Raw genomic sequence first — 27,012 nt, forward strand, 5'->3', positions numbered from 1 at the left:
ATGCCCCGTGCTAGCAAAGAGTAGGGCTCCCGGCATGCCCCGCGTGGCACAGAGGCCAGGGCAGGCAGTACCAGCCCAGGGCAGGGCTCCCTGCATGGCTCCTGCTGGAGCTGGGCTGGTGGCCAGCAGGGCTGATGGGCGACAGCTCCAGCTCTGGGGTCCGGCCCCCACAGCCTGCCAAGCCAGGGTTCGCTCTAGGCCCCCAGCCAGGGTTTGAAGCCAGTCAGTTGCCCGCCAGCACTGGCATCCCGGGTTCTCCTCCAGGATGTGCGTCCACACAGCCCTACGCCCACACAGTAGTCCCAGGGTCAGGCCTCCCAGCCGACCCCCTACCTCGCGGCTCAGGATTCAAAGAGGAATGCCCACGGGGCCCCCCATTTCACAGGGAGGAGGTCGATGGGTTATAGCCTGCCCCTGCAGTTGGTTCGATACCCGCTAAGACAAAGCTGCAGCACAGAGCATCCCCACTCCCTCTTCAATGCCCGCCTGCCTGTATGTGGCGGGAGCTCGAGGTGCTGGGGAACCTCTCCAGCTGTGCTAGTGGATGGGCACTCGAAGCAGACAGTAAAGCCACCGCTGGGGTAGAAGCTTATGGATTTATCTTGCCAGCAGACTGCAGGTCAGAGATGACAGCTGACAGCACGGGGCAGTACAGGAGGCAATGCACTTTCAGAGGTGCCCCACCTCAGATGAGACAATAAATAGAGCTCTCTGCCACCCCAGCCGGGGGTGGGACCAGGTCAAAGATCACGATGCCACAGTTTTCTAAAAGAGATGGGGAGAATGCCATGGTCCCAGCCAGCCGAATAGGCCTGAATGACCAAAGCCACGTGTGAGCCAGGATAAAGAAGCTAGAAAAAACTACCCAGCTCTGCCCTAGATGGGGATGTAGTACTTCATCTGATCAAACAAGCAGATTTCACGAAAGGACTAAGGGGAAATCATGCCTCACCGATCTATTAGAATTCTTTGGGGGGGGGGTCAACAAATATGTGGACAAGGGTGACGCAGTGGATCTAGGGTACCTGGACTTTCAGAAAGCCTTTGACAAGGTTCCTCACCAAAGGCTCTTCAGGAAAATAAGCTGTCATGGGATAAGAGGGAAGGCCTTCTCATGGATTGGTAACTGGTTAAAAGATAGGACACAAAGGGTAGGAATAAATGGTCAGTTTACATAATGGAGAGGGGTAAATAGCAGGGATCTGTACTGGGGCCAGTCCTGTTCAACATATTTATATATGATCAGGAAAAAGGGGAAAACAGAGATGTTGAGGCAAAATGTGGAGACGATACAAAATTACTCAAGATAATTAAGTCCAAAGCAGACTGTGAAGAGTTACAAAGGGATCTCACTGAAGTGGGTGACTGGGCAACAAAATGGCAGATGAAATTCAGTGTTGATAAGGGGCAAAGCAATTCACAATGGAAAACATAATCCCAACTATACATATATAATGGGGTCTAAATTAGCTGTTACCACTCAAGAAAGAGATCTTGGAGTCACTGTGGATAGTTCTCTGAAAACATCCACTCAATGTGCAGCAGCAGCCAAAAAAGCAAACAATGTTAGGAACCATTAGAAGGGATAGATAATAAGACAGAAAATATCATAATGGTGCTATGTAAATCCATGGTACGCCCACAACTTGAATACCGCATGCAGTTCTGGTCACCCCATCTCAAAAAAGATATGGAACTAGTTGCCAGGGGATGTTGTGAAGGCCAAAACTATAAGGGGGTTCAAAAAAGAACTAGATGAATTCATGGCAGTCAGGTCCATCAATGGCTATTAGCCAGGATGGGCAGGGACACAACCCCATGCTCTGGGTGTCCCTAGCCTCTGACTGCCAGAAGCTGGGAGATGACATAGATCACTCTATGATTGCCTGTTTTGCTCATTTCCTCTGAAGCACCTGGCATTAGCCACTGTTGGAAGATGGGCTGGATGGACCATTGATCTGACCCAGTATGGCCATTCTTATGTAGACTCTTGCAGGGCCCCAAGGAGCCACAAGTTAGAGTATCAGTGATCTAGACTTTCGCTGCTCTGGAACGTTTTTCAGGGTAAAGTTCTTTGGGATCCCTGGAGCCCGTTACATGCTGGCCACACACCAGTTCTGTTAATTTCTTTAAGGGATCCACACACGCAGCAGGAAGCTTTCCCAGGAAGGGAAGAGCCATTTATTATAATAAATTACAAACGTAAATGCAATAGTACAAAAAATGAATCTAGAAAAGTGACTCCAAACCAACGTCACACAAAGTCTCTCTTATAAAAGAGTCACTACAAATGGCTAGAAAATGCAGGTTGAATAAGTCCAGCCAAGGCTTCTATGGACACCCAAATACCACTATGAACACATCGGATCGAGTATGTTCAGACCCACAACATTGAGGTGGTACATGGAACTTCAGGGAGGAAGTGCCTGGCACTGCCCAAATGCGACCCCTCTGGCTGATTAAGGAACGCTAGCAGGTTCCGCTGATGGCACTTGACTGTCCAGTTCTCATCCACAAAGGTGGTGGGTTCCAGCATGATGGAGCACGTAGATTAGGAGAAACCTTCAGACTTCAGTCAGAGCCGCAGAGTAGAATCCCCACCACACACTCCAAGGATAACAGGAGAACCGAACCCGTCTTCATGAAGCTGAGCCAGGGAGACAATCTCCAACTTCACTGCAGAAGAGAAGCCCTCAGCAGCTGTGAACAGAATCCTGGACACACCATGAACTCCAATTCTCCTGGGAATCTGATGCCAAGTCTGGCTTGTATCACCTGGACCCTGCAGTTAAACTCTGGAAGTGCAGGGTGAAGGTAAGTATGTGGAATGTGTCCTGGAGAGAGTCCCTGAACCATCAAGGCTTGGTGTTGGGTTTAGTCCATCCAGGATCTGGTTCAATTAAATCTGATTTTGCTGGAGCTCATTCAAGGAGGATGGGGAGAGATGGGGCACTTCTCTGGTGGGAGAGAGACTGACGTGGGGAGAGGCCAAAGGCACACTGGATCTTGGGGCTGGATCCCCTGCATGGCTCAACCTAGGTGACCATAAGGTACATCTCAGTAAGCATGAGACCCCTTTTTGAAAGCTGGGTTCTTTAGGTTTGGAGGCTTCTTCCCCGGAAGGTGCATGGAGTCAGAAGAACCTCTAAGTAGAAGCTAGACCTGATTGGATAGGATTCAGCCTGGAAACGGGGTTGGGTTCATTCATTCCAAGGTGCTCTTGGAATGAAGTGTGGTGGGGGTGGAGATAGTACAAGATGGAACATTAACCAACGTCTGTCCCTGGGGAAGTTTGGGGGGCACCAAATTTGGGTTGGAGAGATCTCTACGAAAGGACAGGAAAGGGAGTTGCTGGCATGATCTTTCTCAGGACTGGCAAAGAGAGGTCTCATCGGTGAGCAGGGATCCGGATCAAGAGGAGGAGGAGTTCTGGTTTCTTTCTCTCACGCACCGTATTTCACCCATCTCTGTCTTTATCAGATACGTTTCTTGATCAACTGTTGTCAGGGTGGTCTCCCCCGACTCCACAGGGACCTGCCATGCTCAGGCACTGCGTTGGTCTCAGGAGATGGGGGTGGTGGCCCCTGTTTCTGGACAGAGTACGGGAGTGTCCCCTGTATTCCGGCACAAAGTGTCGTCCTCGAGAGGCGGGTGGAACGGTCTCTCCCAGAGCAGAGACCTGCTGTTCTCAGGCACTGTGTGTTGGGCGCAGAAGGTGGATGAGCTTCTTGCAGTGATGAGCTGAAGACGGTCGGGGCCTCCCATAGGAACTGGTCTGAGCTTCGCTGATGGAAAGTGCCAGCAGCTTCTCGCTGGCCTTGAGAGACACGAGCACCTGGAACCCAAAGGAGATGACACTCACCACACAGCTAGCCTGGGCTGTGCTGTGTGTTGCCTTAGCCACGTTCCCTGCCAGGGGGCCCTGCCCCATCTACCCTCTTTGCCCGTCAGTCTGCAAACATCTCAAAGCCTAAGGTCCAGCTTTCTAGGCGACATATGGAGCTCAGAGCACTTCACAGAATCAGGATAAGAAGATGGAGGGATGGGCCTGAGGGTTCTGGATGCAGAGGGAGGCTGGATGGCGCCTGGTGCAGGAGCATCATTTAGGTTGCCCCCTGGGGCATGAGACTGCCACCCACCTTTCCTGCCCCAGGGGCATGAGATTGGACTCCCCATGGGAGGACAGCCGGGAATTCCCAGATGGTGGTGGTGAGGGGCACTGGCCCTGGGGCACCATCACCACAGTCTCCTGGAGCTACAGGACTCTGGTGAACGACCAGCATGTGGGGCGTGGGCACGGTGTGAAACCCCCCACTGCCACCCCTTAACAACAGGCTGGTGCAAGTGGCCAGGCCCAGAGGGAGGCAGAGGTGGGGAGGGAACCGCAGGGGACAGGCCTGGCCGGGGAGCTTCCCCAGGCGGGGAGGGGGATGGACCCTGCTGAAATTCGCCCCTCCCCCCCACTGAAATCTGACCCGACGCTCCTGACCTGGTGTATCTTTGGCTGCTGGCTGACGGACCGCAGTGCGACCAGTGCTGCCTCCTGCACAGCTGGCTGGGAGTCGTGGCAGGCCACTTCCAGCAGGAGATGGGGGGCTCTGCTCTGGATCAGCACGTCCCCCAGTTCCGCTGTCTGCCTGCCCAAGTTCCCCAGAGTGGAGGCGGCATTACACCGGGTTTTGGCCTGGGGGTCGCTCAAAAGCCTCACCACGCCGGGCACGGCTTTCCCTAGGACGTGCGGGAGGGAGCCGTCCTGGTAGGCAGCGTTGCCCACCGCGAAGCTGGCCGACCTGCGCACGCTCTCGTCCTGGTCTGACAGGCGGTCCAGCAGGCGCTCCAGCAGGCCCGCCCGGCTCCACAGCGCCCGGGGGAAGTCCTGGTTGTGACGCAGCAGGTTGCCTACCAGGCTGCAGGCCTTGGCGCGGATCGGGTGCTCCTGGTGGCACAGCAGGTGGCTCAGCAACTGGTAGGCCGAGTCCGAGCCGCCCAGGATCTTCTGGAGGAAAGGCAGGTGAGCAGGACAGGCCCGGGCCACGTGGGTCAGGAGGGACAGGAGGTCCATTGTGAGCAGAGGGCTGTCCGAAAGCAAGATGGCCGACAGGAAGGCAGTGGCGGGGTCCGAAGCAGCAGCCACCCCCACCAACTGGTCGATGACCCGCTCGTCGGACAGGACGAGGTGGCACAGGAGGCTCATGGGAAGCGCGGTCTCCGAGAAGGGCAGATGGTGGCAGCAGACCTAGAAGTAGTAGAGATGGCAGCTTCTGAGAGGACTCGGATGGACCAGGGCGGTCTGAATGGAGGGTCTAATGGAGACAGGCACCACAGACAAGAGGCAGAAATGGGAAGAGAGGTCCACAGGGTTCTGCTTGGCATGCGGGGAGCAAGTGGGGTGGGGGGGTCGCGGAGAGAAAGAAAGGGCACATGGAGTCCAGACCGAGAGCCTGGGGCCCGTTCATCACGGCTCCAGAGCCCAAGCCATGGGAGGGAGGGAGGGAGCATTCCTGGGTACCTGGAGGAGATGGGCGGGGATCTCGGCGTCTCTCAGGGCCTTCATGACCCACCTGAAGGTCTCAGTGTCCACGTCCAAGGAGAAGGGGAAGCAGAGCAGCTGGCAGGCCTGGAGAACCACAGCTGGGACCAGCTCGGGGTCACCGTCCTCCCCCACCTGCCTGGGGTCATTAGAGGGATCAGAGAGGATCAGATGGATGAGCCCCGCAATGCTAGGCCCAGCGGGAAGGTCTGAGTGGTTGTACTGTTCCTCAGGGACCATCGGTCCACACTGCGCCTGAGTGGGGCCATCTGCAGCAGGCACACACACGCCAAGAGGGCAAGTTGTGTCCCAGCTGCCCTTAGATTCCGAGATTCCAAGGCCAGCAGGGACCTCTGTGATCATCTGGTCTGACCCCCCGCAGAACCCAGGCCAGAGACCTGCCCCCCAATCACTCCCAGAGCAGAGCTTTTAGAGAAACACCCAGGCTTGGTGGAAAAACTGCCAGTGATGGTGAATCCACCACAACCCCTGGGAAGTTGTTCCCGTGGTTCATTACCCTCCTTGTTAAAAACGGACACCCGATTTCCAGTCCAGCTTCACTGGACTGTGTTAACCCTTTCTCTGCTAGACCGACGAGCCTGTTCTCACATATTTGTTCCCCATGTAGATACTTAGAGACTGATCAAGTCGTCCTTTGATAAGCTCCATAGACTGGGCTCTTTGAGGCAGGTTTTCGAAGCCTCTTCTCTGCACCTCTCCCAGTTAGCGTGTTCTCTAGATCCCAGTTCCCCTTGGCACCGCCAGTCATGAAACCCCCACGTCCCGCCCAGCCAAGCTCCTGACTGGCTGGAACTCACGTCTGCGCCAGGTGACCCAGGAAGTCGAGGGACAGCAGCTTGGGGAAGGTTGCCATGATGACGCTGTCGGGGTGGGCGAGCTGAAGAAGGCACTGGTGAGGCTCTCGGGTGAAGACGAAGAGGGCCAGGCTGAGGAAGAGCGCGGTGCCTGCAGGGGATGGGGAAATTGGCAGACAGGTGAAATGAGGGGTGAGCAATGAGTCTTGCCCCCCCCCCCCCGTCCCCCACTGTCCTGGTGCTGGGCAGGTTCTGGGGCAGCCAGGCCGCTCCATCTTGCCTCGCAGGCATGAGGCAGAGTGGGGAGCGCTCCTGCGATCAGGTCTCCACTCCTGCCCGAGACCAGGCAGAGCCAGGGAAGCATCCGTCGAACCGGGAGTCTCCACAAGAGCTGGCTGGGAACGGACCTGAGGCAGGCTAGCGACCCTGACTGTGATCTCCTGGAGACGGGCCTGCTGAACGGCAAGCAACCCACCAGGGCTCAGCTGTCCCCTCCTCTCCAGAGCAGCTTCCCTGTTCCTCTCCTGCCCCTCCCAGCACGGGCAGGGACGCCAGCCCCACCTTGGCAGGAATCGAGGACGCGGCGTAGGCCGGCGCAGTCACTGGCCCCTGCGGCTCCCTGGCTGAGGTCGCTGCCCCAGGAAGACGGGCTGCCACGTTCAACTCAATCTGGATGTCTAAGACACCCACCACCGTGGTCACCAAGCACCAGCCCGGGCCTCATAAGGCCTATGTTAATGTCCCAGGACGCCAAGGGGGCTTTAGAGACCTGGTGAGGGGGCGCTGGGTATAATCTAGCTACTAATAAACCAAGAGACCAGACTTCCGCTGCCCCTGAGGGAAGGGCTGAACTCAGGAGAGAGGCAGAAGATGCTTGGGCAGATCGTGTGAGACACGTGAAAGGCTCCACACCGAGACACAAACCGTCAACTGAAGTTCTAGCTAAGGCACATATTGGGCCCCAATCATGGGGTATCTGAGCACCTCACAGGCCCCTGGGAGGCAGGGCCATCATCCCCATTGGGCAGCTGGGAAACTGAGGCGCAGAGAGACTAAGTAACAATCTCAGTCTGTGGTGGAGCCGGGAATGGAACCCAGGTCTCCTGAGTGCCAGGCTAACCATTGTGTCGTCCTTCCTCATATTCTTCACCCTTCAAAAATTCACCAGCCGGGCTGCATCTGGGCGCACTTATGAGTCTTCAAAGGAACCTGCCACAGGAGATGCTAATGGGGTCTGTTAGGATATAGATATTCAGGCCTGTCTGTAAAGGCCTGTACTTTAAGAATTTAGGGGTATTCTTATCACTTGGCTAGTTCTAGAAGTATAAAAGAAAGAATCAAAATCACTGTCTGCTGGTGTAAGGGCCTTCTCTTACTGTGACAGTCTGAGGCCCTGTGCTTAGGCTAAGGCCTTTGGCTAAGCAGCAGAGGCAGCCATAAGCTAGGAAGCGAACGGTCACATCCTCACATTCCAAACTAGTCACATTGAAAGAAGGTGCTATTGGGCTGTTAGGATACAATCCTGTCCTGAATACAATCCTGTCCTGATAATGCCTATCACCTCCAGAGAAAGGGAAGTGCCTAGAAAATGTAAAAAGGAAACAGCATCCTGTCTGGCAAGAACTCACTTATCAATACTGGGATGTGAAATCCTCAATTCTGTATTGTTTTGTCATGATAGTTCCTACTTTGCTATTGTTTGTCTGTATAATCTCTGTCTGGTTCTGTGATTGTTCCTGTCTGCCGTATAATTAATTTTGCTGGGTGTAAACTAATTAAGGTGGTGGGATATAATTGGTTACATAATCATGTTACAATATGTTAGGATTGGTTAGTTAAATTTCAGGAAAATGATTGGTTAAGGTATAGCTAAGCAGAACTGAAGTTTTACTATATAATCTGTAGTCAATGAGGAAGTGAGGGGGCCTTGGAGGGAGGGGGTGGGTGTGTGTAAAGGGGGAAATGGGAACAGGGAATGAGGGTAAGGAAATTGGAACCATGTTTTGCTAAAGGGGGAAATGGGAACAGGGAATGGGAGTAAGGAAACTGGAATCCTGTTTGGTTAAAGGGAGAAATGGGAACAGGGACACAGGTGTAAGGCTCTGTGGTGTCAGAGCTGGGAAGGAGGATACTAAGGAAGGAAACTGGAATCATGCTTGCTGGAAGTTCACCCCAATAAACATCGAATTGTTTGCACCTTTGGACTTCGGGTATTGTTGCTCTCTGTTCATGCGAGAAGAACCAGGGAAGTAGGTGGGTGAAGGAATAAGCCCCCTAACAGGGTCGGGCGGGCCAGAGCTCCAGGCTGAGGAAATCCATTCATCTCAGTTGTCTCCATGGGGATTAGCAGGTGAGGAATCTTTGCTTCCAACATCTCGAGGCGAAGAGCCGCCCTGAGTGAAGGAAGCAGCTTCCACCCCTCGTGGGAACCTGCACAAAGTACCCCCGTAGCAACTCCCAGATGTGGGGGATATTTAACAGCCAGAGGGCATTCTGAGATGTGTAGTCTTAGGCCACCAGTGAAAGTGACATTCCTCCCTCCCTACCTTGAGGAGAGACGAGGGTCCAGTCTGGCTCCGGAGTGGGCTGGCCTGGCAGCGGCTCCTCGCCCTCCATCACCGGCTCATCAGCGGCCAGGTGGAGCACCATGGCGAAACGGTGCCAGGCGACGTTCCACAGCTCCGAGCTGGCAAACCCCCGCACCGTCACCGCGTCGCCCTGGCGGAGGGAGAACGCCGGTCACTGCGCCATGCCGCGTGGGGCGGAGCGTCCTCGACCCTCGCCACCACCAAGGGGCCAAACCCAGAGTCCTGTAGGCAGCTGGTACTCCCACAAAGTAAGGCCCTGGCCCAGTGGGAGCCAGGGTGGGGTGTCAGAACCTCACCAGATTGGACCACAGCCGGGGGCTCAGACTCTTTCAAGGCCACATCACAATAGAGAGATGGTCTCATGGGCCCCCCCATCCCATTCACTTGCCTCCACCCCCCTCTGACGGGCCAGCCCCCAGCCCCTGCCTCCCCTCCCACTGGCATCTCCAGCAGCTGCTCCCCGGGCAAGTCCCGCGACTAGGGAGTTGGGGGCCCTGCCTGTGCCACCTTAAAGGGGCTGGAGGGTCAGAAGTGCCAAGCACCCCGCTTTGAAACCCAGGCCCCCTCAGGGAGACGCCCCCAGATCACAGCTCGCTTTGAGAATGGAGCTGTCAATGTGCTGGGCGTTTTGTCTCCTGGTCTCACTTCACTCCTCTCCCATGGTCCTCCTCCCCCACTGCACCACTCCCAGGGCCATTCCTCTCCCGCTGCGGGCTGGCAGCTCCACACCCATGGGTGGCTCCAGTCCCTGGAGGGAGTTTCAGTCTGGGGCTGGCTGGGGACAAGGAGTGAAGGGCAAACGTGGTTGTCTGGCTCACTGCCTCCCAAAATGGACCCGGCTGAGGGGTCCTGTTCACTGTACCTACAAGCTCTGGTTTAGATCATGTACCTGTCATCTAATAAACCTTCTGTTTTACTGGCTGGCTGAGAGTCACGTCTGACTGCGGAGTCGGGAGCAGGACCCTCTGGCTTTCCCAGGACCTGGCCTGGGCGGACTGGCTGTGGGAAGCGCATGGAGGGGCAGAGGATGCTGAAGGCTCTGAGGTCAGACCCAGGAAGGTGGAAGCCGTGTGAGCTGTTTGCCCTGCAGACAGGCTGCTCCCAGAGAGGGGACTTCCCCAAAGTCCTGACTGGCTTCGTAGGGAGCAGTTCCCAAGCATTGCCCAGGGACTCCGTGACGGGGAGGAGAAAGCTCATGTCAGCTGGCCACTCCCACGTGTTCTCCCCACACTTCTCCCCAGCACAGCCGTTCAACTTCCTGCTGAGTCAGGGGCATCTGGACTTTCCTGTAACATTTTCTGGAAGCCTGTGTGTGCCTCAGTTTCCCCCATATTTGCATTGTTACCCTGAGTGGGGGAGGACTGTTTGGTGGCAGGGCAGGCTAAGAGACAGGTATGAATGGTGCATAGCTGGCTGAGCCGGGACGGGTCATTATAAAGGACTGGCCGACCCCGCATCAATGCAGAATCCATGAAGCCATCCCCAGGCCACTGACAGCCAGCAACCAACGCCCCAGAGGGAGACAGATTTCCCCACCTCCCAGCAGGGAAGCAGAGCCACACCCCAGCTGGAGAACAAAGGACCTGGAAGGGATGAGGCAAGAGGGGGATCAGAGCTGGCGGTTGGAAGGAGTCAGGGCTCTCGCCTGGGACCCCTGGGGTTCGCTGCAGCTTGGCTGGGCTCTGGGCTGACCAGAGTGCTCTAGGCGTTATCCTTTACTTCTCTCTGCGTCCAGACGACTAACACACCCGCCTGTCGAGACAGCGCTGGGCGAGTCACTGCAAATGCTCAGCGAGGTGCACTGATCCCTGAGGTGCGGGCGGGGCTCTGTCCCCACTGAGCAGAGCTCACGGGGTGAAGCAGGAGGGCTGGAGCCGAGGGGTCTGGGGAGGCCGCGGGGCTGACCCAGGAGGAGGAGTGAGACCCCATGGGGGTCTGGCACACAGAAGGGGCTGCTCCAAGAGACTGTTCCACAGCTGGGGGCGTGTGACGAAGTGGGACTGTTCTTAATGTTTCCTCGGAATAGTGTGGGGGTGCCTCAGTTTCCCCTAGGCAGTGGTGGGATAAGGGTGTATGATCATTGCAGAGCCCTAGGCGGCAGGTGTGTGCAGGAGTCTGGACACAGAGAATGGCCGACACCCTGTTTCCTGGCAACGGATGGCCTGGGCCCTTCCCCCCTGCAAGGTGAGAGCTAAAGGGTTGGAAACAAAGGAATCCGGTGACCTCCTGGCCAGGGAAAGGGACAAAGCCCAGAGCAGGAGGGGCTGGAGGGAGTTTCAGTTTGGGGCTGGCTGGGACATGGAGTGAAGGGCAGACGTGGTTGTCTGGCTCACTGCCCCCCAAAATGGACCCAGCTGAGGGGTCCTGTTCTCTGCACCTACAAGCTCTGTGTTAGACCATGTTCCTGTCGGCTAATAAACCTTCTGTTTTACTGGCTGGCTGAGAGTAACGTCTGACTGCGGAGTTGGGGGGCAGGACCCTCTGGCTTCCTCAAGAGCTCCGCCTGGGTGGACTGGCTGTGGGAAGCGCACAGAGGGGCAGAGGAGCCTGAATGCTCCGAGGTCAGATCCAGGAAGGTGGAAGCTGTGTGAGCTGTGTGTCCTGAAGACAGGCTGCTCACAGAAAGGCGACTGCCCCAGAGTCCTGACTGGCTTCATGGGGAGCAGTGCCAGAGCATCGCCCGGGGACTCCGTGACAGGGCGTAACCCCAATCCTGTGGATCCAGGACACCTGGGTTTACCCTCGCGCACCCCCTTTAGCCCCTGGCAGCCTCCCGCCAAGGCAGTCCTGGCGCCGGATCCAAGCGGGCAGCGAGGTACCTCGTCGAGGAGCTGCAGCAGGAGAAGCAGGAATCCATCGTAGAGGCCAGCGCCCATGGGTGGGGGCAGGTGCAGCTGGAAGAGAAGTGGGGCAGGAGGGGCCCAGGTTAGCGCTGGGCACTGGGCTCTAGAACTGGGTGGTTCCAAATGCTCCCACGGCATCAGATGGGCCAGACTGGATTAGTGCTGAGCTGCGGGTGACCCGGTCAGGGCGTCCCAGCCTGTCTGTCCCCTCACTGGGGTGCACTGGGGGTTCCTGGCCCTGCCCTACCATGGGGCAGCCCCCCGGGTGCTCGCCCCTTACCTCGGCAGGCGCGGTGAGTGCATTGGTCATGGCCGACATGGCGTCCTCACGCCCCACCTCGATGGCCGCCCCATGCTGTCCGAGCTGAGCCAGCAGGAATCCCGCGGCGCTCTGCAGGGGAGGGGAGAGCTCAGCACCGTAGAGTCCGGGGGTATGCACAGCTGGCCACTCCCTTCCTCTGGCACGCCTTCCCCACCCACAGGGAGCTGACGACGAGCATCCCCCCCCCGGGTGTAGGAACAGTCAGCCTGACCCCCTAACCCCCACCCAGGGAGATCTGAGTGTGAGCATCACTCCCGGGGTGTAAGAACCGTCAGACTGACCCCCTACCCCCGTCCATGGGGATCTGATTTTGACCCCCTCCCCCAAGTGTAGGAACAGTCAGACTGCTCCCCTACCCCCTGCCCATGGAGGTCTGACTGTAAGCATCTCCCCCCGGGTGTAGGATCAGCCAGACTGCCCCCACACCCCTCAGACTAAGGGGATTTGGCTGTGACCCCCTCCCCCTGAGTGTAGGAACAATTCCGACTGCAGCTAGCTCCCTGAATGGGAAGGGTTAGGCGGAGATGCAGGGCTCTGCCCATACACAGATGGGGATTTGGCCGTTACAAGCCAGGTGTGGCCCTCCCGGGACGGGAGCCGGTTGGGTGGGGCTGTGCCAGGTGGACGGACTCACCACGAGGGAGACGACAGCCGACTGGGTGAAGAGCTCGGTGGCGTCACTCACCACCAGGTCTACCCTGAAACACAGCGACCCAGACCCAGGCATCAGGAGAAGCTGGGAAATCGGCCCCCGCCAGGGACTGACTCACCCTACAGAGCTGGGCAAACTGATCACGGACAGCAACCACTTCCCCCAGCACTGAAAGGCAGCCACCTCTGAGAAGCAATGCAGCAGCTGGGTCACAGTATATAGCAATGCTGCTGCGCGGCTTAGGCCAGGAGGTGAAGCAAGATCCCATAATTCAACAAACTGCCAGGGACTTTCGGGAGGCAGAATGAAGCTGCCCAGCTGGCATTTGGCCAAGGCAGGAGGGTCCAGAGCCTGGCTCTACGGAAACTCCCCCCCCCCCCCCCCCCCCCGAGATTAAGGGCTTCATTTCTTGTCTTCTTAGAAAAGTGGTACTGCAGCAGCCCAGCACCCCCCACTGGGGACTGCACTGAACCCCCTACTGAGCCCCACATCCTGTTCCCCGCAGCCCAGCACCCCCTATCGCCCCACTGGGGTCAGCGCTGTCTCCGAGGGGAAAGCGCCCCTGCTGAGTCCCACATCCCATGGCCTGCAGCCACAATGCTGATGGGCTACTTTGCTGGAGAAGGGTCAACGCAGCTTCCCCTGGGGCAGAGCCAGAGCCTGAGATGCTCCACGCACGGGGAGATCCAGTGCTAACTGCAGCCCTGCCCTGGCGGGGATCCCACCTAGGAGCAGATCTCTGCAGCAGCCACCAGCCAGGGGCCAGTCGGGGCCACTGGTGAGGAGGCGTGTGGAGTAGACTAGGCCGAAGCCGCCCCAGCTCGCCCCCTGTAGGCGCTGAATGCCAGCGTCCCTGCCAAGGCTGGACGCAGGGTGGGGGGCAGGCCCACTTACCGGGGAGGGAGAGCCTGTAGCTGGAGGGCGAGCAGAGACAGCAGGTGCAGCGACGCCTGGCAGGCTTGCACCCGCAGCCGCTCCCCCATCGGGACCTGCGAAGGGAGAGAGCTCAGGGCTGGGGGCAGCAAGACCTGGGCGCTGGGCAGGAGGGCAAAGGCTGCAGGGGTGGGCACCAGGGAATCACTGGGCTGCCCACACCCGAGACCGAGATGCAGATCTGGACAATGGTTCCTTCCCCGGTTACCTCCACCCCACCCTGCCCTGCCCCCCGCCTCTCACCAGACCGGTCCCAACTCCTCCCCTGCCAGGCCCTGGCTAACCTCCCTCTCCCCTCCCCCAGATCCCTTTCCTCTACCCCCCACCTTACGCCTTCCCCCGCCCCGCCCCCACAATCCTTGGTACAGTCCTCTCTGCTCATTCTGCACCCCTTGGACCTCACGTCGCCCCAGGTCCCTCTGCCCCTCCCCCCCACAGCCGGTGGCCGAGGGCACGAAGTCCCCGGACCCGGGGCTGGATCTAGCCCGTGCTCTCGGGAGTCAGCAGGAGGGAGGAGCCCGACAGAGGGAGGAGCCCAGCTGTACCCGCGATCCGCCCCCTGGGGGTCTCCGTGAGGCGAGAGGGACGTACCTCGCCCTTCACCAGCCGGGCCAGGGAGCTCGGCACTTGCTGCCCCTTGGCCAGGAGCTGGCACAAGCTTTTACTGGCGTGGCCACAGGAGTACAAGACCTGGGGGACAGAGGGACAGCAGAGGTCAGCGCGGAGGACACACAGAGCCGGGAGCCCAGCTAGAAAAGGAGAAGGAGGGAGGAGGCGCCCTGCAGAGACCCATGACCAGCCTGCAGGCCGTGGTGGGCTCGGTTTCATGGTGACCCCACATCGCAGGCGGGCCCCAAGGGACACAGTGGGGAAGAGGCAGGACGGCCAAGATCTGCCACCTGAGAGCAGCAGGCCCGTTACTATGTGGAACAGCTGGTGCCATGCGGGTGCCGCGCTGTGAAAGCGACAATCAGCCCGAGCTGACACGCAGCGGGGCCAGGGCTGGATTCGATCTGCAGGGGAGAGCACAGCGGGAGGCCCCATCCCATCGGCCCCACGGAAGCCCACCAAGGGGCAATGGAGGCACGGCGGGGCCAGTCCAGGGACCCGTTACCTTCAGCACGTTCAGGGAGCAGGCCGGGCGCTCGAGTCCTGCCAGGAGCCTCACTAACAGCTGGCTGTTTTCCTCTGTCAGTTTCTCAGCCACCAGCTGGGCGACCTGTGGGAAATCAGCCAAGAGGATCACAGTCCCAGAGACCTGCTAGCCACCTAAGTGGTAGGGGGCGCTCTGCTGCAGGGAGCAGGGTGGGAGCTCAGTAGGGGGTGCTCTCCCCTGGCAGTCCGTGCTGGCCCCATGCCCCAGCATGGCCCTGGGGAACGCTGCATCCCAGACCGCCTAGGACTGGTAAAGACCCTCTCACGCTGCCTCTGCGTTAACCCAGCGTCCTCCTCAGACCGCAGCGGGGATAATCGCATTCCCCCTCCCCGAATTCCGCTGTGTGTTCCATTGGCTACCGGAGCCTCATTTACTCCCTGTCCCGAGCCCCTGCGTGGCACCTGCCACTTTCCACCCCAGAGGTGGCTGCATGCGAGTGTCCCCTGGGCAGCGCCTGTAAAGTGCTCGGGATCCCATGCTCTAGATCAGGCCAGGGTGGTTGCAGCGTGCAGCGACCCCGTCACCTCCAGCCACACAGGATGCTTGCAGGGCACTTTTTGCCTCGCGGCCAGGAAGGAACCGTGAGGGGTCCGAGCTCCTGACCTGCTTTTTGGCCTCCTGGCACCCGTTCCTCCCCACGGGGAGGCTGCAGACTGCGGCCAGTGCTGCTGTGAAGACATCTGCCCCACACTCACGCTGCTCTCGCGCTGCTTTCGCCTCCCTCGCTGGCTCTGGGCAGGGACAAAAGATCGAAGACACGTGTCATAAATATAAAGGGAAGGGTAACCACTTTTCTGTATACAGTGCTGTAAAATCCCTCCTGGTCAGAGGCAAAACCCTTTCACCTGTAAAGGGCTAAAAAGCTAAAGTAACCTGGCTGGCACCTGACCCAAAATGACCAATGAGGGGACAAGATACTTTCAAATCTGGAGTGGGGGGGACAAAGGTTTTTTGTCTGTCTGTGGGATACCTTTGCGGGGAACAGATCAAGGATGCAAGTTCTCCAACCCCTGTAAAGTTAGTCAGTAATCTAGCTAGGAAATGCGTTAGGTTTTCTTTGTTTAATGGCTTGTAAATTCACCGTGCTGGAGGGAATGTATATTTCTGTTTTTGTGTCTTGTTGTAACTTAAGGTTTTGCCTAGAGGGATTCTCTGTTTTGAATCTGATTACCCTGTAAGGTATTTACCATCCTGATTTTACAGAGGTGATTCTTTTATCTTTTCTTCAAATAAAATTCTTCTTTTAAGAACCTGATTGATTTTTCATTGTTCTTAAGACCCAAGGGTTTGGGTCTGTGGTCACCTGTACCAATTGGTGAGGATATTATTCTCAAGCCTTCCCCAGAAAGGGGGTGTAGGGCTTGGGGGGATATTTGGGGGAATAGGGCTCTGAGTGGCCCTTTCCCTGTTCTTTGTCTAAAACACTTGGTGGTGGCAGCGTTTTACCTAATCCAAGGGCAAAGACTTTGTGCCTTGGGGAAGTTTTAACCTAAGCTGGTAAAAATAAGCTTAGGGGGTTTTCATGCAGGTCCCCACACCTGTACCCTAGAGTTCAGAGTGGGGAAGGAACCTTGACAACATGTAATTATGAACAAAGATCGGGGTGCTGAGAGAGAGCCAGATGGACAATTAGTGCACAGGGGCTGCGGGTCGGGAGTGAGGGGCACCAGCAGAGCTGCGTGGGGTGGAGCCCAGGGCTGGGCTAGCTGGGGTCTGCAGGTCAGGAGTGAGGGGCACCAACAGGGCTGTTGGGAGGAGCCCAGGGCTGGGCGAGCAGGGGGCTGCAGGTCAGGAGTGAGGGGCACCAGCAGAGCTGTGGGCGGGAACGGTCTGTTCTACCCTTGGCTCCGATCAGGGCCATCGGTCACGTACTTTCCCCAGCACTAAAAGGAGGAACAAAGAACCGTGGGCAGTGACTGCAGCTCCCTGGGGACCCCGCCAGCCCAAGGGACCAGAGGGAGCCCAGCCACCAGGCAGATGTGGGGCTGCCCCCATCATGGGGGATATCCCCCCATTCATCCCAGGTGCGGGGAAAGCATTACCTTCCGGAGTGGGCAGCTCCAGGGTGGCCCCCTGGAGGAGTGTGTCCAGCAGGGGGCGCTGCTTGGCGAGCAGGTTGGCATAGAAGGGACCCGACACCCTGGGGCTGCTGCTGTCCATGTCCTCACAGAGCAGGGCGAAGCTCTGCAGAGGGACACAGAGGTCCGCAGTCACCGCACGGCTGGGGAGAGGGATGGGGCAGGGAAGAGCAGGAAAGGCGAGGCCATGCGCGGAGTCTCCAGGCCTGAGAGGGGAGGGGGCCCCGGATGATCCTGAGCCATGGAGGCTGCTCTGACAGTGAGGGGCTCAGGGCCCGCAGGATTGACCCTGCAGGGCCAGGGCTGGCAGCGGGGGCCACGCCCCAGAGGGGAGGGAGCCAGCCCGGTCTGAGGCGACGGGAGAGACACAAGGAAGGAGCAAGGGGACAGGAAGGAGGCCCCACGCTGGACGGCAGGAGCCCATGGGAGAGGCCCAGGGAGCGAGCATGGGGCAGCGAGAGGGAGCCAAGCACGCAGGAGGGGCACCGTTACCATGCTGCTCTGCTGGCGGAGCCTCATCTCGACGTCCATTGGCTGGGCCAGCAGCTTGGGCAGCAGGGAGAGGAAGCCGGCAGCTGCCTCGTGGAAAACCTGCAGGCTGGGGGAGGCAGGTGTCGGTGAGGCGAGGCACGGGGGGCCAGGGGTCGCCCGATGAACTGCACGCTCAACCGGGCAACGGGAACAGCTCTCCCCATGGGATCTGCCAGCTGCGCCCTTACTGCAGAGCCCCCGGGAGAGGGCAGCCCAGGGAGGCAGGCGTCTGGCTAACAGGCAGGTCAGCCCCAACGGAGGTGGCATGGCCCAGTGGGGAGGCCTCAGGATGGGAGACAGGAGGTCTGAACTCATCAGCTCTGCTACCCTGTGGGATCCCGGAGTATCCCTTCCCCCCTCCGTGCCTCAGTTTCCCCACCTCTACAGTGGGGGATGATGATCCTGAGTGTCATCCACACGTGCTCTGAGAGCTCTGGAGGACAACATGCTGTGGGTGGGCCACGTTCAGGTCTTTCCCCCATGCCACGAGCTCTAATCCCGCAGCGTGGCCCCCAATCCTCAGAGCCCCGGGGCTGGTGGGGAGAAGGGTGGGAGGGGATCTCAGTGCAGTGCCTCTCAGAGACTCCCCCCACCCCGCCGGCGGCCACTCTACCTTCTCTTCCTCCAGCTCCACCCCAGGTGGGAGGCACTGGTGAAATAGGCCGTTGTCACGCCAACGAGGTCCGCCAGCAGTGTGATGCACCAGGGCTGCTGCGGGAGCAGGAAAGAAATCATGTGCCAGGCAGTGCCACTCTGACTGGTGGGCAGCCAAACTGCCGTGACCTATGGCACCCTAGGGCCCTTCCCCCTCTGACAGGGGCTTGCAAGGGGGAGCTAGTCGCTCAGGGTTAGCTGCGGGAGGACGCACACCCAGAGCTGGAGGGGGGCCACAACTTGCCTCCAGAGAGCTCATGCAGCAGTGATGATACAACAGCCTCTAGGGGGCGACACCCCCTCTCCCCCACAGGCCCCCCGCAGCATGTGCAAAACTAGCCTCTGGGGCGGGGGCCACTTGCATACCCAGCTCTCCCCCCCGCCCACCTGCTTGCTGCTGGCGCTCTGCAGGATTTGCCCGAGCAGGTGCAGCAGGAAGCGAGGTAAATCCGCGGCCTGGCAGAAGCTGTCCAGAAGCTCTGAGTCACACCTGGCGGCGAGCAGGTTGCCCAGGACACGGAGGGCTGGGCGGAGATGAGACGCTCCCTCCAACATCCCCTCCAGCACCTGGGCACAGAGAGGCCAGAGAAGGGGCCTGTGATGTTGAGATCAGCAGCAGGCCTGGATGCGGGCACCCCGGCACTGGCATGGGCAGCATGTCTGCCAGCCACTGGGCTCCCCTCATCACAGGCTCTGACCCACGGGGGGCGGGGGCGCAGAGCAGGGATCCACCAAACAGGAGAGCTCAGATTTCTGGGGACAGAGGAGGAATTTCCTCCCCTGGATGGGAGGGAGGATGGAGGGATCCAGGTGTTTCCCCCAGGGTCACCAGTGCAGGGGGAGGGGAAGGCTTCCCTGCCTTGCTCTGAGCTCTGTGTCCTAGGTGCAGATAGGGAAACTGAGGCACGGGACACACACACACTCTCTCTCTCTCTCTCTCCCCCTGGGTCCTGCAAGGTAACACGGCCGACAACCGAGTTCAGATCTCCTGCCACCCAGTCCCAAGCCCTTCCTTGAATAGCGAGCTGGGAATAAGGAACTACAGCAGCCGCTTGCTGCCCCCAGGCCGCTCCCCTGGCTGTCCCCACTCGCCTGCTGGCTGGAGTGCTGGAGCCGGGCCCGGATGCGCTGCTGGAAGGCCGGGTCCCCCAGAAGGCTCAGGGGTGTGCTCAGCTGCATGGCGGAGGCTTCCGTGGCCTCGATCAGATGCTGCCATTCGTCGTCACTATCCAGTTCCTAGGCCAAAGGTCACAAGAGGGGAGATGGCCGCGTGGATACCATCTGATTCAGGGGAGTGGGGCCAAGCCTGCCCCAGACCTCCCCAGTGCCCCAGTCCACACCCAGTCACGCCTCACCTCGCTCTCCAGGTGCACGGTCTCGATGCTGCGCCTGCCGCATGGCCCCGCCTTGCTGCCCACCTCTGGGAACTCCCGCTCGTAATCCTGTGTGATCCGGTGCTCTCTGCCCAAAAAGCAGAGCAGCTAGAGACCTGCCTCGTGCCATCTCCTTGCTCACGGGTGCCCCCCAGCCCAGTCCGCCCCCGGAAACCCACAGACCCAGCTGAGCCAGAGCAGGAATCCCTGCCCCTCACCGTGGCGTAGGGGGAGGCTCAGTTGTCTCCCACTCTGCCTCGTTGGGCTCTTCTCCCAGGACGGCTTGGTTCTTGTCTCCAGGAGGGGAGCCCAGAGCACGGGCTGTCTGCTCCCTGAGGGCTGCCTTCCCAGGGGCTGCTTTGGGTTTGTGCCCCGGACCTCTTCTGGCTGCCTCCTTTTTAGACGGAGTGTCTGCCTTCAGCTGCTCCTGGAAAAGACCGAAGAGCTTCAGCCAGGTTATATCTCTGTGTAACTGACCAAGACCCCAGACTCCTGCCTCCACTCCCCTATCATTGGGGATGGGGTCTCTCTCCCTGTAACTGACAAGCCCCAGACACCTATCTCCCCGTAACTGACCAAACCCCCCCGACTCTCACCCAACCTGAGGGGCCCTATCTGTGTAACTGACCAATCCCTCGGGCTCCTGTCCCCACTCAGTCCCCCCAGTCATCAGGGGATCTCTCTCCATGTAACTGACCAACCCCCCCAGACTCCCATCTTACTCCTGATCCCCTGTGGGCCCCCCTGTAACTGGCCCAACCACCGCCCGGCTTCACTATCCCTCCCACTTGCTTCTGGGACCTCCAGCTGGAGGGGCCCTGCTCGGTCTCTCGCCCAGCCCCTTGTCAAGTTCCCACCTAGGCCCCGTGTGTCCCAGTGAGCTTCCAGCGCTGCTGCAATGACACCAGACACACACCTTCTTCCGGGCCTCCTCAGCCATCTTCTCCCGCGCCTTCCTCAGGATCTTGGACTGGCCACTCCTGGGGGCCAGCGAGTGAGCCTGCTTCTCCTTCAGCACCTGCAGCTCCGGGGGCAGCTTGCTGGTGAAGGGGTTCGCGATTCCGTGTTGCTCTGTGTCATCGATCACTGCCGGGAGCCGGGGGGGTGAGCCCAGTCAGGGACCACAGCAACCATAACAGGGGGTGGAGGGAGCTCCGGGGACTGGAGGGGACCAACCAGCCCATGGGCACTCTGGAGACTGGCCTGGGTTGGGGTCTCAAGGGGCATTTGGAGAGAGGGCCAGGCAAGGCAGTTTCCTATTGCATCCGGGGGAGATGGGGCAGAGGGGGTGGCCGGGCAGCGGGCGGTGATGGTGGCATTGCACCCGGGGGCAGCGAGAGCTGGTACTCACTGGTGACCCGTCCAGCGATGAAGGGATGGTGCAGTAGCTCCGGCCACGACAGGCGCTGGCAAGGGTCCTTCATCAACAGGCCTTGCAGGAAGTTCTGCCCAGGGGCACAGAGACCCATTGTCACACTCACTGCCTCTCTGTGCCCCCACAGGTGCTGGCTCTTGCTGGGACACAATGAACTGGGCATGTGCACTGGCCTAAGCAGTAGTCAGGACTCCTGGGTTCTACACCTGACTTTGGGAAGGGAGCGTGGGGTAGTGGGTAGAAATGGATGTTTCTACTGAAATGGCTGAAATAGTTAAAAGCTGGCGTACGGCATCTCATCGTTATGCTTCAGAGTTAACGTCCCTTGAGATTAATGGGCCAGTCTGCGTCTCTCAGAGCTGCTGTTTCAGGCTGTCTGCAGACTCAGGCAGGTGTTGCTGCATCAGATATGCTTCTGTCACCCTGGAAGGGTTTCTTCACAACCATAAGGGCTGGAAGCAACTGGTGTAAATGGAAGCTGAGATTCCAGAGGACGATTCAGCAGCAAGAGGCAAATCCTGCACCGATCGACACACAGAACATGTAGGCCCCTGACTACGCTTGCAGCCAGCTCTGGGGTGAGTCCCCACAGCCGTCAAACAGCACACAGCAACACCGCTCACCAGGGAAGGAAGTGAAGAATCCAGTTTGCAAGGGGAGTCAGTGGAACTGCTCATGATTCCCAAGCAGGAATTTGGCCTGGACAGCCCATCCCCTGCAAAAGGGGGGTTCAGTGACCTCGCCTGAGGAGGGGATGTTGGAGCCATGCGGGGGGGGGGCGCAGGCGGCTGTCTGGAACCAGGCGGCTGTGGCTCTGTGGGGTGCAGTGGGACTGCCCACCCCTCGTCCCCTTTACCTTGAACGAAGGGCTCATGGTTTTGGGCCACTTGATGGGGTCCTTGATGATGAGGCTGACCAGCTGGAAGATGCTGTTGGTGTAGAAAGGCGGCGTCCCCACGAACAGCTCGTACAGAATGCAGCCCACAGACCACAGGTCAGCCGTGTGGTCGTAGGGCTTCTCCTGCACCAGCTCGGGGGACATGTACAGCGGGGTGCCCTTGATGGATGTCAGCACCATGGTGTTGATGCTCATGGCGCGAGCGAACCTGCCGGGAGAGAGGGAGCCCCTTAATTCTGCCTCCGAGAGCCCCACCCCTCAGTCCAGGAACGCTTCCACTGCCCCAATGGCCCCAGCTGCCGAGGGCAGGCGAGTTCCTGGGGCCCCTACCCGAAGTCGCAGAGCTTGATGACACCCCCTTTGCTCAGCAGAATGTTCTGGGGCTTCATGTCGCGGTGCAGGATCCGGTGGGAGTGTAGGTAATAGAGGGCAGAGACCAGCTGGGCGGCGATGCCCTGAACCTGAGAAACACGGCAACCCTGAGGGCTCAACGGCCGAGCCTGCATCCTGACCACAGCTCTGCCGGCGCCCCTCACTCCCGACCCGCAGCCCCCTGCTAGCCCAGCCCTGGGCCCCCCACAGCTCTGCTGGCGCCCCTCACTCCCAACCCGCAGCCCCCTGCTAGCCCAGCCCTGGGCCCCCCACAGCTCTGCTGGCGCCCCTCACTCCCGACCTGCAGCCCCCTGCTAGCCCAGCCCTGCCCACACACAGCTCTGCCGGCGCCCCTCACTCCCGACCCGCAGCCCCCTGCTAGGCCAGCTCTGGCTGTGCGCACACACTGATCTCTGCTGATGCCCCTGTGTCTCAACCCACAGCCCAACGCTTTCCACACACCCAGCTCTGCCAGGGCCCCTCAATCCTGACCAACAGCCCCCGGTTATCCCAGTCTTGGGCTTCCCGCCCACGCACAGAGCTCTGCCATAGCCCTCTGATCCCGACCCACCCCTCATCCCTATTCCTGTCCTGGACACAGGGGAGAAGTAGGCTGAGACCCAGCAAATTCATGTCACTTGTAGCTAGATTTGAACCCAGCTCGCGTCGAGGTGAAAGGTGAGTTCTCTCTCCTGCTTGGCCAATCAGAGCCTTCCCACCCCTGCATCTGGGCTCCGATTCCTTCCCCTCTGGAGGGTCAGTCCCAGACTAAAGACTTGGCAGTGTCCAGCCAGCTCTGACATCCGCTTGTCTGAAGGAGCAACACTGCCACTTCCTGCAGGACAATGAGCCCCTCACCGCTGCCCTGCCCCAGGCCTGACATGACTCTGGCTGGCCCCGATGCGTCAGCATCAGAGAGCTACCTGGTCCTCAGACAGATTCCCATCATCCTCCAGGATCTGGAAAAGCTCCCCCTCCGCGTAGTCCGTCACCACCACCACCTGCAGGGGGGAGGCAGGAAGGGATCGTGGGACCTCAGAGAGTAGGTGCAAACCCCAGCTTTGTCCTGGGGGCCCCTGGGGACGGGATCTCATGGCTGGAGCATTTATGCTGGGAAACCCACCAGGCAAGGACACTGATTCCAGCACGTCTGGCCAGATCCAGAGACCCGGACTTAGCCCTTGCTCAGGCAGCCTCTTACTGGCCCTCCGGAGTGAGGCCTCAGGATTTAGCCCAAGGGGCGGAGGAAACACCCCACTGGGCCCTGGGGAAGGGGAATCACTGGGGAATCCAGCAGTGGGAGACAACGAGAGCTGTGCAGTCCGACCGCGGGACTCACCCGAACAGCGAGGCACAAACCCAGCCGCCGGCAGGTGGGACAAGAAACATGCAGCAGAGTCACTGGAAAGGCCAGCGCTTGCTCCTTCCAGCCAGGGACGCCTGCTCTGATGGCGTCGCTAGAAGCGACAGGACCCCTCTAGCACCTGCGGGAAGGGCCCAGCTACGACCAGCTACGGCTATGCAGGAGAAGCTGTGCGGCTGACAGTGGCCCTCACACCCAGGCCCCACACGCTCCCTCTTACCTCCTTGTCAGTCTCGAAGCTGTCGAGCATCTGGACGATGTTGGGATGGTGCAGCCCCCTCATGATCTCAATTTCCCGCTGCAGGTTCTTCAGCTCCTTCTCCGATCGCCCGACTTTGGGGATGAACTTCAGCGCCACCACCTGCCAAAGCAGCCAAAGCTGGGAGCTGCAAGCCCGCGCCCACCACTGCTCCCACCCAGGCAAGGATCAACAAGTGACTGCTAGGGTGGAAGGCTAAGGCCAGGTCTACACTCCCCTACCACTGCACGTAACCTTAGCACCAGGCACGGATTAAGGGGACCCCAGAGTTTGCTGAGTTTCAGTGTTCATAACTTTTAAAATCTTGAATTGATTTTCTTCCAACATGCTAGATCTCAGCGAGATCTACAAAACAAGCTAGGGTTGAAAAACTGCAGTCATTTTAAAGGTATGACGATTCAATGCTGGGAAATTTTGTAAAATGAGTATGTGAGTGTAGCTAGGTCTGCCCATGTGCAGGGTGCATCTTTCTCTGGGGTTCTGATTTGTAAAAGTAGCCTCGGGTTTCCTGGGCAGAATCTTGCATGCACTGAACTGTGCAAATTGTAGCACTTCGTCGCATAACTGCAGTATTCTGCTGCAAATCAGGTACCAGCCATCTAAGTGTCACTAACGGCGTCTGCAACGAACTGCAGGCAAAGCGGTAGGTGAACAATCGTGCCAGTAGAAATGGATGCAGGGTGAAAGGCCTTTCCAAAATCAGTGTGTAAACCTGTAGAATTCATGACAGTTGCAGCTGCACGGGCTCAGTAATCAAGCTGCAAATTGTCAGGAGTTAATCAAAACCTAATTTTTATCTAGACCAAGCGAAGGTACCAGACCTCAGTGAGATTCTGCCCAGAACAAGTTTCAGATGTTGGTTGCTTTTGCTGCAGCCCTGTCTAAAAGGTACAGGGAGAATCAAGCTGCCAAATTCAGAAATAATCAGAGAAATTTAAAACAAATAAATTTCCCCATCAAGTGCAAACAAAGCCTGGAATGTGTCAGCCCCAAAGAGGAATGTTCCAGAAAGTGCTGAGCATGTGAAAGCAGGGGATTAGAATGGAAACTGTTGTGCAACTTTAAGTACAGTGGAAACTACCAGAGAAACTATCTGGTGCGGATCACACATATGATTGTCAGGGACCCTGGCCCTGGAGGCCCAATCACAGAACCCTGAGCTGCATACCAAGAACTCTTCAGCCCTGTGTTATGTTTCCCCCATATGGCCTTTTCCCCAAATCTCACCTGGGTGCTGTATTCCCGTACCACCCCACTCTTGAGAGAGCCCCTTCCTGGATCTCTCCTCACCTGGGCGCTATATTTCCGGCGCCCCTTGTACACCCTCCCGAAGGAGCCTTCTCCAATCACCTCCAGCACGTGGTATTTCTCCATGGTGGGCACGCCAGCCTGACAGTGCAAAGTGGCACATTAGAGGCTGTTCAATTCATCTCCCACCTCCTGGGCCTCCCCTTCCCCCTCAGGCCTATGCCAGCTGAGAAGACGGACGGTGCAATGGTTAGGGCACTAGCGAGGAGTTGGGGGACCTGGGTTCAAGTCCCTATTCTGCCAGACCTCCTGTGTGACCTCGACAAGTCACTGGGGCCCAGATCCTCAAAGGTATTGTTTCAGTGGGAGTCAGGTGCCTAAATACGTTGGAACATCCAGGCCGTTGCCTCTTGGGCTTCAGTCCTGCCATGTAGAAAATGGAGATGAAAGTACCTCCTTATCTCAGGGGCGGGGGGGGGATCATAAACACATTAGAGACTGAGGTGCTCAAATGCTACGGTGCTACCTAGATGCTTCCCATTGGTCTTCTCTTGGGAGACCTCCAACATCCCATCTCTGGCTGCCCAGTTCCCAGTCTTTCCTCCCCTGTTCCTCAAGCTCCCATCCTCCTGAGACGTCTCCAGCTCCTCTCATCCAGTCTCCTGCTTCTCCTTCTGCGCCAGCTCCAGATTCCACCCCTTCCTCTCCGGCCCTGCTGCCCAAACTCACAGGGTCACCATTCCCTCTTCCCATGGCCTCCAGCCTCCCTCATCTTATTTGGCATCCCGCAGCCACACTCCTCCTCTTTGTCCTCCAGCCTGATCAGGTCCTTCTCCCGGCTCCTGGCTCCCTCTTCTCTCTCGGAATTTCACCTCCCCTGTTATTCCCTCCCTTCCCACACCCTTAGCCTTCTGCTCGTTCCCCCGGGCCAAGGTCTGCATGGCCGCTCTTGTCCCAGCTTCTCGGCTCCTGGGGGCCTGTACATTTGGGCTGGTTCTTTATTTTATTGTCAGTTATTTGTACAGCGCCCCGGGTGAGCTCAGCACTTTGCAGACGGGGATGAGGTCAGGGTCCATGCCCTGAACGCAAGCCCCGTGACCAGAACCCCCATGATCATCCGAGCCTCCCCACGCCCCGAGCTGCGCATCCAGGAACCGACATGGCTCTCGTCAGGGTTGAGCCCCCCAGTATGTGCTCAATACCCCGAGTCTCCCCCGGCTGACCCGGAGCCCTGACTCCCAGGTCTCCCTCACGGGGACTGGTTCTGCTGCCTGGAGCTTGGCTGTCCAGGGGCAGGATCTGGTAGGTCAGACCAGATCCTGTGGCCAGAATCACCCCTGCCCAGATCACTGCGATCTGCGTATTCACCCCTGGAAGCTGGTTAGTCCCCACACCGGGCACAGGCATCCAGCCCCCCCCGCCGGGCGCAGGGATCCCGCCGGGCGCAGGGATCCCGCCCCCCCCCGCCGGGCGCAGGGATCCCGCCCCCCCCGCCGGGCGCAGGGATCCCGCCGGGCGCAGGGATCCCGCCCCCCCCGCCGGGCGCAGGGATCCAGCCCCCCCCGCCGGGCGCAGGGATCCCGCCGGGCGCAGGGATCCAGCCCCCCCCCGCCGGGCGCAGGATCCCCCAGCCCGTTCCCCGGCAACAAGACCCGGCTCCGCCAGCGGGGCCCGCCCCCCATCAGCGGGACCCGGGATCCGGCCGCTCACCGCGATCTGCCCACCCGCCGCGCGGGCCGTTGGTTGGGCTCCGCCCCCGGGGTGCCCGCGCAGGGGCCTGACTGGATCCCGGCCTCGCAGGCGGGCGGAAAGGCGGCCAGGCCCGGCCCCGGCCCCGACACCCTGCCGCAGGGACCCAGCGGCCCGGCCTGTCCCGGGGCGGGGCCGGCGGAGGGGCTCCAGGCCGCCTCTTTACACAGGCGCCGCCGCAGGCACCGCGCCGCGCCAGGACCCCGAGGACCCGCCGCGCCCGCGTCGCTTAGCAACCGCCCGCCGGGGCTGCCCTTCCGCCGGGGTCTCCGT

General features: G+C 59.2%; 1 protein-coding gene across 2 annotated transcripts; it reads right to left on the reverse strand.

The window, feature by feature from the left end:
- Window positions 1-2,227: 2,227 nt before the first annotated feature.
- Window positions 2,228-26,741, reverse strand: STK36 (serine/threonine kinase 36). 2 transcript variants are annotated; one of them, XM_074967008.1, is made up of 27 exons: window positions 26,701-26,741; window positions 25,033-25,131; window positions 23,704-23,844; window positions 23,044-23,121; window positions 22,079-22,209; window positions 21,707-21,956; window positions 20,827-20,920; window positions 20,392-20,561; window positions 19,694-19,902; window positions 19,458-19,563; window positions 19,195-19,338; window positions 18,490-18,669; window positions 18,062-18,159; window positions 17,410-17,515; window positions 16,882-17,023; window positions 15,443-15,570; window positions 14,798-14,902; window positions 14,275-14,373; window positions 13,645-13,739; window positions 12,733-12,796; window positions 12,057-12,167; window positions 11,753-11,827; window positions 8,892-9,063; window positions 6,349-6,496; window positions 5,510-5,669; window positions 4,490-5,236; window positions 2,228-3,835 (listed from the first exon to the last, which is right to left on the reverse strand). In XM_074967008.1, the coding sequence occupies exons 2-27, from the start codon at window positions 25,114-25,116 to the stop codon at window positions 3,689-3,691; spliced, it is 3,984 nt and encodes a 1,327-aa protein (XP_074823109.1). In that variant the 5' UTR covers window positions 25,117-25,131; window positions 26,701-26,741; the 3' UTR covers window positions 2,228-3,688. The 2 variants fall into 2 exon arrangements, with proteins under 2 accessions (XP_074823109.1, XP_074823110.1); XM_074967009.1 differs by lacking the exons at window positions 22,079-22,209; window positions 25,033-25,131; window positions 26,701-26,741 and having other exon boundaries at window positions 2,229-3,835; window positions 23,704-23,839.
- Window positions 26,742-27,012: the final 271 nt, after the last annotated feature.

The sequence above is a fragment of the Natator depressus genome, chromosome 11, assembly GCF_965152275.1.
Source record: "Natator depressus isolate rNatDep1 chromosome 11, rNatDep2.hap1, whole genome shotgun sequence".
In the NCBI taxonomy this organism is placed as follows: Eukaryota; Metazoa; Chordata; order Testudines; family Cheloniidae; genus Natator; species Natator depressus.

Excerpts from the sequence above, each read along its gene's own strand:
- STK36 (XM_074967008.1), bottom strand. The coding sequence starts at position 25,116 with ATGGAGAAATACCACGTGCTGGAGGTGATTGGAGAAGGCTCCTTCGGG. Across the intron at positions 23,122-23,703 it reads GCTTCGAGACTGACAAGGAG|GTGGTGGTGGTGACGGACTA; the intron begins GTAAGAGGGAGC and ends TCCCCCCTGCAG. Across the intron at positions 14,903-15,442 it reads GCCAGGAGGCCAAAAAGCAG|GTCGCCCAGCTGGTGGCTGA; the intron begins GTCAGGAGCTCG and ends GATTTCCCACAG.